The sequence below is a fragment of the Leucoraja erinacea genome, chromosome 28 (genome assembly GCF_028641065.1).
Source record: "Leucoraja erinacea ecotype New England chromosome 28, Leri_hhj_1, whole genome shotgun sequence".
NCBI lineage: Eukaryota > Metazoa > Chordata > Chondrichthyes > Rajiformes > Rajidae > Leucoraja > Leucoraja erinaceus.
Window position 1 is genome coordinate 29210624 of NC_073404.1, and position 14110 is coordinate 29224733.

At 44.9% G+C, this 14110-nt stretch overlaps 1 protein-coding gene across 1 annotated transcript in view; it reads left to right on the top strand.

The window, feature by feature from the left end:
- Positions 1 to 1325: 1325 nt before the first annotated feature.
- Positions 1326 to 14110, top strand: part of aatf (apoptosis antagonizing transcription factor) — a 114836-nt gene continuing 102051 nt past the window's right edge. The window contains exons 1-2 of the mRNA XM_055658144.1: positions 1326 to 1424; positions 10927 to 11105. Coding sequence (XP_055514119.1) covers positions 1340 to 1424; positions 10927 to 11105 — 264 coding nt within the window. The 5' untranslated portion in view covers positions 1326 to 1339. The remainder of the gene's footprint in view (positions 1425 to 10926; positions 11106 to 14110) is intronic.

Sequence of the window (14110 nt, forward strand, 5' to 3'; positions counted from 1 at the left end):
CGGGTCTCTAAAGAAAGGGTCCAGACACGAAACATTAACTATCCATGTTCCCCAGAGATGCTGCCTGACCGCCGAATTACTCCAGTACGTTGTGTCTATCTTCAGTATAAACCAGCATCTGCAGTTCCTTACAGTTACCTATCAAACAAAACAACTCACCTGCATCCACCTATAACGAATTAGGCTCCCTCCTCTCTTCCAGCTTTCTCCACCCCTCTCCCGCCCACCATCATCACTCTGTAGGGTCCCGACTCGAAACATCACCTACCCATGTTCTCCAGAGATGCTGCCTAACCCATTGAGTTACACCAGCACTTTGTATCTATCCATGTTTCCAGAGATTCTGCCTGACTCGCTGAGTTACTCCAGCATTTTGTGTCTATCCTTGTTCTCCATAGATGCTGCCTGACCCACTCTTGGTTCTTGGTTTCCTGGTCCAGGAAATGGAATTTAAACTGGAGTTGGTGGAGGGAGGACTGAGTTACTTCAGCAAAGGTAGACAAAAATGCTGCAGAAACTCAGCGGGCGAGGCAGCATCTATGGAGCGAAGGAAATAGGCAACGTTTCAGACCTGCTCAGTTACTCCAGCACTTTGTGTCTCTCAATGTACTCCAGAGATGCTGCCTGACCCATTGAGTTACTCCAGCACTTTGTATCTATCCCTGTTCTCCAGAGATACTGCCTGACCCGCTGAGTTACTCCAGCAAAGGTAGACAAAAATGCTGCAGAAACTCAGCGGGCGAGGCAGCATGTATGGGGCGAAGGAAATAGGCAACGTTTCAGACCCGCTCAGTTACTCCAGCAACATGTGTGTGTCTATCTATACTATCTGAACTATAGCCAGTTCATTGGCTATATTTAAGAGGGAGTTAGATGTGGGCCTTGTGGCCAAGGGGATCAGAGGGTATGGAGAGAAGGCAGGTACGGGATACTGAGTTGGATGATCAGCCATGATCATATTAAATGGCGGTGCAGGCTCGAAGGGCCGAATGGCCTCTACTCCTGCACCTAATTTCTCTGTTTCTATGTTTCATATGTGTTATGATTGTGTTTATAATTTGTTTCAGATTCAGATTCAGATTCAATTTTAATTGTCATTGTCAGTGTACAGTACAGAGACAACGAAATGCATTGTTTGGTTGTTTTGTTGTTCCGCGAGCAATGCCACTTTCATTTCACTGCACATCTCGTATGTGTATGTGACACATAAACTTGACTTGACTTTTCTATGTTTCTATCTGAGCCACTGCCGTTCAGTCGGCCGGAAGCGGGGGTCATCTCCGCCGCCGGAAGTGCGTCATGTGAATAAGGTCTATTCGGGGTGACGGGCGGCAGCAAGATGGCGGCGTCCATCACGCAGCAGCTGCAGGAGTTGCTCAACCCACTGCCGGCGTTTACACACGTGGAGGACGAGGAGGATGAAGGTGCGGGGATGTGGGGGGTGAGGGGGCCGCGCTGGGGGTGTGTGTGTGTGGAGGGAGCGGTGTGTGTGGGCCTCGGCCTTGGTCTCGGGCCCGGAGCCTGGGTCTCTGGTGGCTCCGGCGGCGGCGGCTGCAGGGCCCAGAGTCGGTCCGCTCATCCACGGCAGGTCCCGGCCGCTTGGAGCCCATCCCGGCCCAGGTTGGCTGCCCATCCCATCCCATCCCGGCCTGGTCACCCGTCTGAAGAAGGGTTTCGGCCCGAAACGTTGCCTATTTCCTTCGCTCCATAGATGCTGCTGCACCCGCTGAGTTTCTCCAGCTTTTCTGTGTAACCTTCGATTCTCCAGCATCTGCAGTTCCCTCTTAAACACTGGTCATCCCCCAGGTTGGCTGCCCATCCCATCCCACCCCATCCCCACCGCACCGCAGCCCGCCAAGGGTCAAGCCAAGAGTGTTTTATTGTCTAAACTTTACAGTTGGCAGGGCAGCCAACACCTTGAAGGACCTTGTTTAAGAGGGAACTGCAGATGCTGGAGATTCGAAGGTTACACAAAAAAGCTGGAGAAACTCAGCGGGTGCAGCAGCATCTATGGAGCGAAGGAAATAGGCAACGTTACCTATTTCCAAAAGGATCTTGGCCCGAAACGTTGCCTATTTCCAAAAGGATCTTGGCCCGAAACGTTGCCTATTTCCTTCGCTCCATAGACGCTGCTGCACCCGCTGAGTTTCTCCAGCTTTTTTGTGTAACCCTGAAGGACCTTTCCCACCCTGGACACAACCTGTTCCACCCGCTGCCCTCTGGCAGACGGTACAGGTCTTTCAAAACCCGCACAAACAGACTCAGAGACAGTTTCTACCCCATAGCCATGCGTGAACTTAACAATGCAAAATAAGAAATAACACTCACATTCAACTGAATGGTTCTACCTCAGCTGCTATTGTTATTTATCTGTAATTTTTTTAAATATGTATATATTTTTACCTTTTCTTATATATTTAAAATTGCTCTTGTGAATCGCACCGTGGGGTTGACTTTTAAATTTCGTTGTAGCATATGCAATGACAATAAAGAGATTCATAAAGAAAGGTCTCGACCCAAAACGTCTCCCATTCCTTCGCTCCAGAGATGCTGCCTCACCCGCTGAGTTACTCCAGCATTTGGTGTCTACCAGTGTTTATTTATTGTTCCAGATATTGCTATTAAATACTTGCAGCTGCACAACAGAATATGTAAACATAGCACTCTGTAAACAATATAATAAACGGGGAAAAAAGTTAAGTGTGTGTGTATATCTGTCCGTGTATGTATGCATAGATGAATAGATATAGATACACATAGATATGCATGTATGCATACATATATACAGACACGGACAGATGTACACACACACACTTAACTTTTTTCCCGTGTATTATATTGTTTACAGAGTTTACATATGTTTCAATTATATTGTTTACAGATATAGATATAGACATATATATATATATATATAGATAGAATTGATGTGGAGAGGATGTTTCCACTAGTGGGTGAGTCTAGGACCAGAGGGCACAGCCTCAGAATAAAAGCCATACCTTTAGAAAATAGATAGGGAGACATTTCTTTAGTTGGAGGGTAATTAATCTGTGGAATTCATTACCACAGATGGCCATGGAGGCCGTCGATGGGTATTTTTAAGGCAGAGATTGGCAGATTCTCGATTAATGCGGGTGTCAGGGGTTATGGGGAGAAGGGAGAAGAAGGGGTTGAGAAGGAAAGATAGATAAGACTTGATTGAACGGCAGAGTGGTCTTGATGGGATGAATGGCCTAATTCTGCTCCATTGGACAATAGGTGCAGGGGTAGGCCATTCGGCTCTTCAAGCCAGCACTGCCATTCAATGTGATCACGGCTGATCATCCACAATCAGTACCCCGTTCCTGCCTTCTCCCCATTTCTCCTGACTCCGCTATCTTCAAGAGTCCTATCTAGCTTTCTCTTGAAAGTATCCAGAGAACCAGTCTCCACCACCCTTTGAGGCACAGAATTCCACAGACTCGCTACTCCCTGTGTGAAAAAGTGTTTCCTTGTCTCTGTTCTAAATGGCTTACCCCTTATTCTTAAACTGTGGCCCCTGGTTCTGGACTCTCCCAACATCGGGAACATGTTTCCTGCTTCGAGCGTGTCCAAACCCTTAATAATCTTATATGTTTCAATAAGATCCCCTCTCAACCTTCTAAATTCCAGAGTATGCAAGCCGAGCCGCTCCATTCTCTCATCATATGACAGTCCCGCCATCCTGGGAATTAACCTTGTAAACCTACGCTGCATGCCCTCAATAGCACAAATGTCCTTCCTCAAATTTGGAGACCAAAACTGCACACAATATTCCAGGTGTGGTCTCACTAGGGCCCTGTACAACTGCAGAAGGACCTCTTTGCTCCTCTACTCAACTCCTGCTGTTATGAAGGCTAACATGTCATTCGCTTTCTTCACTGCCTGCTGTACCTGCATGCTTACTTTCATTGATTGATGAACAAGGACCCCCAAATCCCGTTGTGCTTCCCCTTTTCCCAACTTGACACCATTTAGATAATAAGCTTCCTTCCTGTTTTTGCTACCAAAGTGGATAACCTCACATTTATACACATTAAACTGCATCGGCCATGCATCTGCCCACTCACCCAACCTGCCCAAGCCACCCTGCATTCTTATAGCATCCTCCTCACAGTTCACACTGCCACCCAGCTTTGTGTAATCTGCAAATTTGCAATGACTTATGAATTTACATATAATTTCTGAATCCTGCTGCAAGTTGTGGACACATAAACGTTCTTGTTACTGTACAGAGTTTTGCTTTTGTTATTTGAATCAAATAACTTTTTATTATTACTAGTCTGAAACTCTGTAGCTGGGAGATGTTTGTGTCAGCCCGCTGTAGTGGGGTGGCTCGCTCATACTGCTTCGGGGTGTGTAAATGTTAGTTTAGGAAGGAACGGCAGATCCCCGTTTACACTGAAGATAGACAAAGTGCTGGAGTAACTCAGCGGATAAGGCAGCATCTCTGGAGAAAAGGAATAGGTGACGTTTCTGGTCGAGACCCTTCTTCTGATGCCTGGGCCTAGTTAGTTTAAATTTAGTTTTTTTTGTTGCCTGCTATCCAGTCAGTGAAAAGACTGTACATGATAACAATCGAGCTGTACAGTGTACAGATACATCCACAACTCTCTGCAATTTATCGTGGTCTTGAGTAGAGCTGTTCCCAAACCAAGCCGTAATGCGACCCAACAGTAACAGCCTGTCTCCTCCGCCTGTCCATGCCCTCCACAGACGCTGACTTCCTCCAGCATTTTGTGTTTTGCTCAAGATTCCAGTCTCTGCAGTCTAATGTGTCTCCATACACCGTTTTTCCTCTGCAGATGTTTTTAAGTTGTTTTAAATGGTGCAGATTCTAGCATCTGCAGTTCCTTGTGTTTCCCCCCCTTCCAATTGACTCTCAATGCTGCCTGCCCACTTGCGAATGTGCCCAACATAATCAACGACCAATTTCACTCTGGTCCTTCCCTCTTATCCGCTCTGCCATCGGGTAGAGATGTGAAAGGACATACCACCAGATTCGGGTACAATTGTCCCCCCCCTCTGTTATCAGCTTACTAAGTGGTCCTCCCTTGTGCTAGGGGTAGTCCTGATCATCCAACCTACATTCTCTGCAGAGGTTGGACTTTTCCATTGTTTAGCTGGCTACAATGCTGTCAAACTATATTCTGAGCTCAGCTTTTTTTCCTTTGCCCTACCTGTCGTAGTTGTGTATGGTAGACAAAAGTTCTGGAGAAACTCAGCGGGTGCAGCAGCATCTATAGAGCGAAGGAAATAGGCAACGTTTCGGGCGGTCTGTAGAAGGGTTTCGGCCCGAAACAATGTAATGTACACTCTTCCACTGAGTTTATTATTGTGGAAAAAGGACACTTGCTCAAGGATCTGGAATAAACTACTCCCTGCCCTACTTCATAATTTAAAAATCTAGTCTGTACTCTCACAACTTGAGCTTGACCCCAAGAGTCATTCCTTGTCCTCCCTATTTTCCTTTTCAAAAGAGAGCATCCAGAGCTGCACAGCTGGTAGAGCTGCTGCCTCACACGCCAGAGACCTGGGTTTGAACCTGACCTCGGCTGCTGTCTGTGTGGAGTTTTCACGTTCTCCCTGGGACCGCGGGGGTTTTCCACCCACATCCCAAAGACATGCGGATTTTAGGTTAATCAGCCTCTGTAAATTGTCCTTAGTGTGTAGGGAGTGGATTAGAATATCTTAGTTATAATATATAATTCGTAGGGCATGAGTCACCTATGGGGATAACATAGAAATAGTATGAACGCCTAATTGATAGGCGGTGGGCCGAAGGGTCTGTTCTCAAAATCTATCTTTCAATCAATTCAAGCAACATAAATGCAGCCATCATCGTTCCCCTGTATCTTCCCATTCAAGATGCTTCAACATTTGTAGTAAATATAAAATGCCAACAATACTGAACATGTCCAACAGCCTTTAAGTCATAAGTTCATTCGGGCCATCGAGTCTATTCTGCTGGTAGACAAAAATGCTGGAGGATCGCAGCTGGTGAGGCAGGAGCTATGGAGAGAAGGAATAGGTGACGTTTTGGTTCGAGACCCTTCTTCAGACTGCTTAAACTGTCTTCGGAGAGAGGAGGATAATTTCTTCAAAGTGGACATACCATGAGGAGATTTCGCAGTGGAGTAGACAAAATGTTTAAGAAAGAACTGCAGATGCTGGAAAAATTGAAGGTAGAAAAGAATGCTAAAGGAACTCAGCGGAGACAGCATCTATGGAGAGAAGGAATAGGTGACATTTCGTTTTGAGACCCTTCAGTCTATTCTGCTATTCAGTCATAGCTGATCTATCATTCCCTCTCAACCCCATTCTCCTACCATTTCACTGTAACCTTTGACAATGTATAGAATGAAAGAGAATTAACATCTCGCGTACCTTATAATCCTCTGGTTTGAACATTGAATTCTCCAATTTTAAGTAACTGCTTAACTCTATCCCCCGCCCACCCCTCCTCGTCACCTCCCGCCCCACCTCTGTGTTGTAATGCGTTTTGTTATCTTATAAAGAATTGCATTAAGCTACACTGGGGCAGTAAACAATATATTAGAGGAAATCAGCAGTTCAAGTAGCTCCAGATTCCAGCACCAGCAGTCTCTTGCGTCTTCAATTAAATGGCAGCCCAGTGTCGTAGTTATAGAGTTGCTGCCTTGTGGTGCCAAAGACCTGGGTTCAATCCCGACTATGGGTGCTGTCTTTATGTAGTTTGTACGGTCTCCCCGTGACCTGCTTGGGTTTCCTCCGGGAAGCTTCGGTTTCCTCCCACACTTGAAAGAATTACAGGTTTGTAGGTTAATTGGCTGGGTATAAATGTAAATTGTCCCTTGTGTGTGTAGGACAGTGTTAATGTGCAGGGACCGCTGGTCGCTGCGGACTCTGGGCCGTAGGGCCTGTTTTCGTGCTGTATCTCTAAACTAAACGGCTTTTGGCTCCGTGCAGAAAGCGCTTCTAGGATGTTCTTCCAGTAGTGTGATTTTTATTTTCTGAGCCTAGCTGACAAGGCATACTTGGCTTAATATCCCAACTGAACAATGTCACCTCCCACAATGATACACTCCCTCGATAATTCATTAGAAAGTTAGTCACAATTTATTTTTTTTCTTGGTAGAATAGAATTAGACTTCACGGAGTTCTTGTGTTTTACCCCGAGTTCTCCTGATTCACTGGCACTCTCTTGTATTAAGTTAATCAAAGTTATTTCCAAATTAAATCGGAGAAGAGTTAATGGTGGGAGCTCTATTTCTACTTGGCATTAAAGCCATATATTTTTGGTTGTATATTTTAGAATATTTATAGTACCAGCGGATCACAGAGCTAAAAGAATTAAACTAGCTTCAATATATAATGAAAATACAGGACAGCTGGTGCTGTGCCAAGCCATAATTCCTAACTGTAATTTCTACTAATGTGATTTTCATGATGGCGGTCCAAATTCTCTGGAGAGATTTGGAAGGCACTTTCAATAAGGAGATGGGAGGCACTAAAGTGCCCTTTGTGTTAACAATGATGCTGACAAAATGTGATAAATGGAATTTTTATTCTTCCATAAACAGAATATTTGATTGCAAGGTTTTGAATATTAAATTAAACCTAATCGGAACCCATTATTCACCTGCGCTGTATGTCACTTCCTTGCACTTTTAATATTAAACGGCTTTAGGTTGAGTTTCCCCAGTGTTTCTGCACCTCGAATGGTCGCTCATTGGTGATCGCGCAGTCAAACAAGTTGCCGTTTGCCTCGTTGCATTTAGTGCCCCATATTTTTGGTCAATGCTTCATTTAACGTCATGAGGGATAGTACATAATAGTCTTCCAAAAAAATGGCGAAAGACAACTTTTGCCCTTTGTGTTCGTAGCTTTTCTTTCAGGTTCGTTTGAGCTGTTAGAAATCGTCATCTTTTGTTGTTAACCCTAAAAATAAAAATAGGAAGAAATTAATTTGAGGATTCATAAAATTAGAGAGATTTTGGGATTTTTAGCAAAAAGATTACTTTGATGCAAGAACAGCCTATACAGTTTGTCAAAATCAGGTGGTAATTTAGTAAAACAGTCAGCTCCAAGTCACCTAAATCCTGTAATGTCTTGATTTCGATATATTCCAACGTTCTTTAAGTGATTAGTGTTTACAGATACTGTGTGGAAACAGGCCCTTCAGCCCACCGAGTCCACACCGACCAGCGATCCTCATACACTAGCGCCAGGGACAATTTACAATTTTTACTGAAGCCAATTAACCTACAAACCTGTACATTGTTGGAGTGTTGAGGGAAACCAGAGCACCTGGAGAAAACCCGCGCGGTCATGGGGAGAATGTACAAACTCCTTGCAGACAGCACCCGTAGTCAGGATCGAACCCGTGTCTCTGGCGTTGTAAGGCAGCAGCTCTAACAGCGCCATTTTGCCGACCGTGTTATTTGGTCTAAATACTTCAAATCTCTACTTAGAACGGCACAATGATGCAGCTGATAAAGTTGTTGCCTTACAGTGGCAGTGACCCAGGTTCGATTCTAACCTCGGGTACTGTCGATGTGGAGGTTGCACGTTCTCCCCATGACCATGTGGGTTTCCTCCGGGTGCTCGGGTTTCCTCCTAGGTCCCAAAGGCGTGCGGGCTTGTTGGTTAGTTGGCCTCTGTAAATGCACATACATCGTAGGGAGTGGGATAAAATGGAACCAGTATGAACGGGTGCTCGATGGGGGGGGGGAGATTTACTGCTGCAGCCTTCCTAAACGAACCGAAAGTAAAATACATCAGACAGTACTGTTGCAGAATTCAAAAGTGGATTGTTATTTGTACTTCCATTGGTTTGATGCAGTTCTGTCATCACATCCGTGTATGATGTTGTGCTGGCTACCTCATGTATACCCACCAATGATTATAGGAGGTGCAATAATTCATCATAGTCATGCTAGTTTGCTTTCATACATGATGGCATTTAATAGGCTTGTGATTCCCGAATTTGACAGGTAAGCATTTACTGTTGAGAAATTACAGAGGAAAACATTTTTATTATTAAGATTACATATTTTAAGAAGCCTTGCAGGCACTGCTTGCTTATTTGTGTCATTTAAATTTATTTGAGCCCTATTTCTGAAACACAGTTCTGGCAAATGTTTCCGTGTGAAATGTCCGTTTCTGCGGCTTTTGATTTGTACCTTTAGAATTGGGCAGCGTTGAGGCCTTGCTACATCAGTTTAATTTAGTTTATTGTCACGTGCACCGAGGTACAGTGAGAAGCTTTTTCGTTGCGTGCTAACCACTCATCGGAAGGAATATACATAATTGCTATCGAGCCATTCGCAGTGTGTGGATGGATACATGATGAAAGGGAATAACGTTTAGTGCAAGATAAAGTCCAGTAAAGTCCGATTAAAGATATTTTATATCAGCGACATCATGGCCACCACCACGTAGCTTGAACCCATTGAATTTGTTGCAGTCAGCCAGACCATGCTCGGACAAGAGTACATTCCCATTTGAGGATAGGCCACAAGCGGCATCGAGAATTCCACAAAATTCTCTTAGCAGTGTAGAAAAAGTACTGAAGAGAGTTGTCAAAAGATCCGAGTTGTCTGCCTTTTGGAGTTTTTGGGTCACACTGTTGCTACATGGCCCGCTGAAACAAGTTCCTTTGCTTTGTTCAAGATTCCAGCATCCGCAGTTCCTTGTGTCTCCATTCCTGCCCAGTGTAAATAGGACCAAAAATTGCAGGAAGCACTTAGCAGGTGGGCCGCATGTGGAGAGAGTGACACACAGTTTAGCCAAGAGTGTTTGATTGTTATATGTATCGACAAATGGAACAATGAAATTCTTACGAGCAGCGGCATAACAGGCCTATAAACACAATACACATGGATAGTTTATAGAAAATAAAATATCAATAAATTAATAAACCCAAACCAATGCATAAATGCCTAAAGTGCTTTAGAGTCATACAGCGTGGAATCAGGTACTTTAGCCCAACTTGCCCACACCAGCCGAAATGTCCCAACTACACTAGTCCCACTTGTCCTATCAATAGGTGCAGGAGCAGGCCATTCAGCCCTTTGAGCCAGCACCGCCATTCAATGTGATCATGGCTGATCATCAGTACCCCGTTCCTGCCTTCTCCCCATATCCCCTGATTCCGCTATCTTTAAAAGCCCTATCTTTCCATGTACCTGTGTAATTGTTTCTTAAACGTTGCGATAATTGAGATTAGTTTTGAGACTGTCCTGATGGTTGTTGGAATGAAGCTGTTCTTGAACGTGGTGGCTGTGGTTTTCAGACTCCTGTGCCTTCTTCCCGACGGTAGGAGTGAAATGAGAGTGTGGCCACAGTGCTCTGGGTCTTTGACACTGGCCAATTCAGTCTACAATGTTTTACTTTTGCTTGTCAGTCTTTTAGTTAAATTTAGAGAAACAGGCCCTTCGGCCCACCAAGCCCGCGCCATCCAGCGATCCCAGCACAGTCACACTATCCTACACACACGAGGGACAATTTACAATTATACCTAACCAATGAACTTACAAACCCGTATGTCTTTGGAGTGTGGGAGGAAACAGGAGATCCTGTAGAAAACCTGCGCAGGTCACGGGGAGAACGTACAAACTCTGTACAGACGGCACCCGTAGCGAGGATCGAACCCGGGTTTCTGGCGCTGTGTGTAAGGCAGCAACTCTGCTACTGCGCCACTGGGCTGACCCCAATAGTCCTATTGCAAGGTATTGATGGAGAATGGACTACAGATAGGAAGCAACCCACCTCCTCTCAAAGTGTCAAGTTCAACAGGGAGGTAATAAACACAGCTAAATTCTGTTTAAAAATTGAATATTGTTGCACTGTGGCGAATTGATGGCAGCTATTATGTTAAAATTAAAACTAAACGCTTTCTTGGACTGAAGTTTTCTCTTTCTTTCTCAGCGACCATTGCTAAAGTTATCGACAGGTTCGACGAGGGAGACAACAGCCTGGCATTTGACAGTAAACTGCGGAAACAAGCGTCAGCTTTACTGTGTGACACAGATGGGAGGTACGCTGGGAAGGCGACCTCTCGAAAGGCAATGCAAGAAGAGGCCAGTGAGGATTCCTTGTCTGACGACTCAGGTAGATGTTTCCCTTTTTTTTCAATTGTACAGTCGATGGCAAGAGCTGTAACGGCATGGATGCACAGAGGGATCTTGGGGTCAGGTGGGGGAGGAGTTCCCCCCCGCCACGGTACCATGTAATCCCACGCTACCTGCTCCATGGTCAGATAGTCGGCGACTAAACCGTCTCCCCCACCTGGTTTGCCAGGTGAGGAGGGGGCTGTGGACCCCCAGCAGGACCAAAAACAAGACCTGTCAAAGGGCGGATGAGCTCCTAGCGAGCCAACGGCCGTCCACACTTCAGTAGAAGTTGCGATCGCTGTCGTACACGGCATTGTAAGGAACGATGATAAACCACACACACACACACACACACACACACACACACACACACACACACACACACACACACACACACACACACACACACACACACACACACACACACACACACACACACACACACACCAAAATCCTGTACTTCCAGCGGCGGACGTGTGCTGCGTCTGTCACCGTTCCCGCTGGAAACCAGCGCCACTGCGTCGTTGATGTTGTCAACGATGATGATGATCTTGGGGTCCAAGCCCATAACTCCCTGAAAGTGGCAACACAAATAGATTGAGTGGTGAAGGTGGCATATGGTCCGCTTGCCATAACTGGTCGGGGCATTGAGTATAAACATCAGGATAAGGTTAATAGGTTACACAGTCATGGATGAAAGCTACAAACGTTAAAAAAAGGTGTTAGTTACATTTATTATAGAAACTATATCAGAACCTGAAATACAAGATTAACAAGGTGCACCTTCAGGGTATGTTTAGTTTATTGTCACGTGGACCGAGGTACAGTGAGCAGAAAGACAATACATGATTACAATCGTACCATCCACAGTGTACAGATACAGGATAAAGGGAATAATGTTTAGAGCAAGATAAAGTCCAATCAAAGATAATCCGAGAGTCTCCAATGAAGTAGATAGTAGTTCAGGACTGCTCTCTAGTTGTTGGAAGGATGGTTCAGTTGCCTGCTAACAGCTGGGAAGAAACTGACCCTAAATCTGGAGGTGTGCATTTACACACTTCTGTACCTTTTGCCCGATGGGCGAGGGGTGAAGAGGGATGGTCATGATGCGACTGGTCCTTGATGATGCTGCTGGCCTTGCCGAGGCAGCATGACGTGTAAATAGAGTCAATGGAAGGGAGGTTGGTTTGTGTGATGGTCTGGGCTGCGTCCACAATTCTCTGCAATTTCATGCGGTCCTGGACGGAGCTGTTCCCAAACCGTGCTGTGATGCATCCCGATAAAATGCTTTCTACGGCACATTTGTAGAAGTTGGTGAGAATTGTTAGGGACATGCCACAGGTCAATATGCACCAGAAAAGGAGCATTGAGTACAAGAGTCAGGAAGCTATGTTGTGGATTTATAAGTCTTGGGTTAGGTCGCATTTAAAGCATTGTGTGCAGTTCTGGTCACCCCATTACAGGAAGGATATGGAGGCTTTGGTGAGGGTGCAGTAGAGGTTGACCAGAATACTGCCTGGATTAGAGTGCATTAGCTACAAGGAGAGGTTGAACAGACTTGGATTGTTTTGTCTGGAACGCCTGAGGTTGAGGGGGAGACTAGATGGAAGTATACAAACTATGAGAGGCATTGATAAGGTAGGCAGGCAGAACCTTTTATTCCCAGTGTAGAAATGTTAAAGATGAGAGGGCATTGTTTTAAGATGAGAGTGGCAAAGTTTAAAGAGTTATGCGAGGCAAGTTTTTTATTTTTATTTTTTTTACATAGATTGCCAGTGCCTGGAACACACTGCCAGGGGTGGTGGTGGTGGAGCCAACATGCGCTTTTAAAGCATTTTTAAGCTAATAATACTAATTTTTCACACCTTAAAGCCTTTATCGTTTTATGGTGTGTGTGATATGCAGTGACCGGAGGTATATTGATCACATACAGTCAGAGGAGATTAGCTTATCGTGGCATCGTGTATGCCATGGTCATGATAGCCTGCTGCATTGTTCTATACTCAATGTTGTCATAGTTATATGCAATTCCAGTAAGAATATCCACTTTATGTTTTTTATTATCAAATGCTGATGGAAAAATAATTGATTTATTGCTGTTACTCACTCCATTTTCTAACTTGAAAAAGCAAACGGCAAAAATAGTTTAGGTCAAATGGGATTCAGTTAGAAATACAGTAATGTTTTTAGAAAGAACTGCAGATGCTGGTAAATCGACGCCAGATACAAAATGCTGGAGAAAGTCAGCGGGTGAGGCAGCAACCATGGAGTGAAGGAATTAGCGACGTTTTGGGTCGCAACCCCTCAGACTGAAGAAGGGTTACTTCAGCATTTTGTGCCTACCCTAGAAATACAGTAATGTTTTCACGTTGTGGTTTCTGTTTTCGGCTGCAGTAATTCGGATTTTAAAATGTGGATTGTAAATTAATGGGCCGCATTTGCATTCTGCAACAATTAATATTTTTGTTAAGGAGTGTAGGAAGGAACTGCAGATGCTGGTTTACACCTAAGATAGACACAAAATGCTGGAGTAACACAGCGGGTCAGGCAGCATCTCTGGAAGCAAGGAATGGGTGACGTTTCGGGTCGAGACCCTTTTTCTTCAGAAAACCTGACGCACAAAATCCAGCTTCATCTACATTTTCCACGTGCCTTTAAAGCATTTTTAAGCTAATAATAATAATTTTTCATGGTCCTCATTAAATGAAATTATGCTATGATATCTGAAGAAGGGTCTCAGTAGAGTTGCTGCCTTAGTGCCAGAACCCCGGGTTCGATCCTGACTACGGGTGCTGTCTGTATGGAGTTGGTACGTTCTCCCCGTGACCTGTGTGGGTTTTCTCCGGGTGCTCCGGTTTCCTCCCACACTCCTTAGACATGCAGGTTGTAGGCTAATTGGCTTGGTAAAGTTGTGTGTGGAAGGATATTGTTGGTCGGTGCAGACGCGTTGTGCCGAAGGGCCTGTTTCCATGCTGTATCTCTAAACTAAAGTAAAAAAA